Source organism: Miscanthus floridulus, chromosome 18, assembly GCF_019320115.1.
Source record: "Miscanthus floridulus cultivar M001 chromosome 18, ASM1932011v1, whole genome shotgun sequence".
NCBI classification, from domain to species: Eukaryota; Viridiplantae; Streptophyta; class Magnoliopsida; order Poales; family Poaceae; genus Miscanthus; species Miscanthus floridulus.
The window spans coordinates 17,396,940-17,399,295 of record NC_089597.1 but is presented as its reverse complement, the minus strand read 5'-3'; the positions used below and the strand labels follow the sequence as shown (position 1 = coordinate 17,399,295).

At 41.0% G+C, this 2,356-nt stretch overlaps 1 protein-coding gene across 1 annotated transcript; it reads left to right on the top strand.

Moving 5' to 3' along the window:
* The first annotated feature begins 1,372 nt into the window (after window positions 1-1,372).
* On the top strand, window positions 1,373-2,153 carry LOC136519746 (uncharacterized). The gene has a single exon (XM_066513119.1). The coding sequence runs from the start codon at window positions 1,389-1,391 to the stop codon at window positions 1,842-1,844; it is 456 nt and encodes a 151-aa protein (XP_066369216.1). The 5' UTR covers window positions 1,373-1,388; the 3' UTR covers window positions 1,845-2,153.
* Window positions 2,154-2,356: the final 203 nt, after the last annotated feature.

Below are 2,356 nucleotides of genomic sequence, written 5' to 3'. Positions count from 1 at the left end.
ACAAATATTTATGATGCATGAGTGTAAATATGATGAAAATTTAGTTTTTATCACTTATTTTCGTTTTTAGCGCGTGCACGACCGCATCTACTGCGGTGCATGTAGCTCCGCCCCTGGTTCTAAGCAAGTGCCATTGTCTATATATGGGTTTGGTTGATTTATGAATTGAAGCCAAACAATCAACGCATGAAACTAGCTAGCTAGTACCAAAGCCATTGTGCGTTTTGATATAGGTCCAATTCTATTTGATATAGATTTTTTTTAGCAAGCAATCACGCCTGTATTAAATTGAAAACTTCATATAACTAGCTATTTTAAGGGTGTCTATATTAAGGAGCTAGCACTTTCGGTGGGATGAAGCTATTATGTTATTATGTTTCCCACCTCTTTAGTTTCTTATTTTAAGAACATCTCCAAGAGTCCTTTTTAAACTAACTCTCTATAAATCATCATTTAGAGCATCTCCAAGCTAGTGTCTTTTTTATACTCACTTTCTAAATCATCATTTAGAACATCTTCAAGAGTTTTTTTAAAACTCACTTTCCAAAGCATCATCTGGAAAGCTATTTGAATAAAAATGGTTCTCTATATCTTTTCACCCTTCAACAACTTTTTTATATCTTGTGCACACTCTGAAGAGTCATCTCTACTCTCTATTTTTAACTAGTGAGAAATTAAGAATAAAGGACGGTAATATTTAGAGATGCAATTAGAAAAATGGTTGAATAGTATTTCTTTAACCAAAATCTCTATTCCTATCGATTAAGAAGAATATAAGAGTTTCTTGGAGTTCCTCTTAAAGAGCCAATTGATTAAAAATTGTTCTTGTGTTTTTTCATCCTCCAACAACATTTCTATATTTTGTGCATAATCTAGAGTCATTTGCGCTCTTCATTTTTTGCTAGCAAGAAATCCGAAATAGATTATGATAATGTTTGGAGAGCTAATTAAAAAAATGTTGGAGGGTAATTTTCTGCCAAAATTTCTATTCCTATCGATTAGGAAAGATATAAAGATGCTTTTAAAGTTGCTCTAAGGCGTCTATTTAGGAGCTAGCATTTTTAGTGGAATGAAGCTACTGTACGCACATGTATGACAAAAGTGTGAAAGCCATTGCACGTTTAAAAAATGGGTCAATTTTTATTTATACTTTTTTTTTTCATAGCACAGATCACCTGTATCGCATTGAAAACAGCATACCTAGCTATTTTAAGGATGTCTATTAAAGAGCTACCACTTTTTGTGGGATGCCAATAAAAGGAGTTGATCCAAAATTAGCCTGGCCTCTGCTTGATTTCTCTGGTGCCATGCTTATATTGATTAAAACATCGGAAGAGAGCAGTGAACAATAAGGAGATTATTGATTATCCAATAGGATCGTCCAAGAAATGAGCAACCTATCGTCGTCGCACCTGACCAGCCTGCAAGTGCCCCGCCGCGGGGCCGCCGTCGCCGCCGGTGACGGGGTGGACCCCTACGACATCCCGCAGCCGCAGACGGCCACCTGCTGCACGGCGCTGCAGCGTGGCGTGGCTTCCGACGGCCTCGCGCAGCCGCGGTACGCGCCGCTGCGGACGCTAGCAACCGTCGACGACGAAGAAGCAGAGGATGGCGAGGATGATTCCAATAGCGGCAAGGACGACGACGGCGCCACCGCGACCACGATGAGGAGCGACAGCAATAGCAGCAGCGGCAGCGGCAGGAGTAACAAGAAGATGGTGCGCAAGTGCAAGTCGACGGTGGATGAGTTGAAGGTGTCGCAGCTCATCCAGGGCCCGCGGCTCCGGCGCAGCGTCGGCATGCGCCGGGATTGGAGCTTCGAGAACCTCGGCAACGCCGCCTAGCAGCTAAGATAGAAGCACGATCGCTCCCCGGCTGCCCCCCACAAAGGCGAGGTTTCCATTCCATGGCTACACTACACACTCCATGTAGATCCGATCCGGCCGGCATGGCCCCGTCCAGCAGCTCTATTTCTGCATACTACTACACTTTACGGCGCTACAGTACACGTCTGTAAATACATACATTCGTGTGTACATGCTGCCGCAAAATTCTACCTCCAAGGATCTAATGTTGCGCAATTAGTAACATCTATCCGAAATCTATACGTGTGTATATATTGTTGATGTGTATGACCGTTGGAAAAAAACATGCAATTATAGGATAGTACTGAGTCAAACGATCTTGAGTTTTGGCAAATTTATCAAAAAGTTATCAATATTTATTGTATCAAATAACTACATTTTCATAATGCACTTATATGATGGAATAAATATTCATGTTATTTTTCACAAATTGGGTCAAATTTTAGATAGTTTTACTAAAGATATAACTAGAATTGCATAATTTTGCAGAT

What these genes read in the sequence shown, in the direction of transcription:
- LOC136519746 (XM_066513119.1), top strand. Translation starts at nt 1,389, where the DNA reads ATGAGCAACCTATCGTCGTCGCACCTGACCAGCCTGCAAGTGCCCCGC.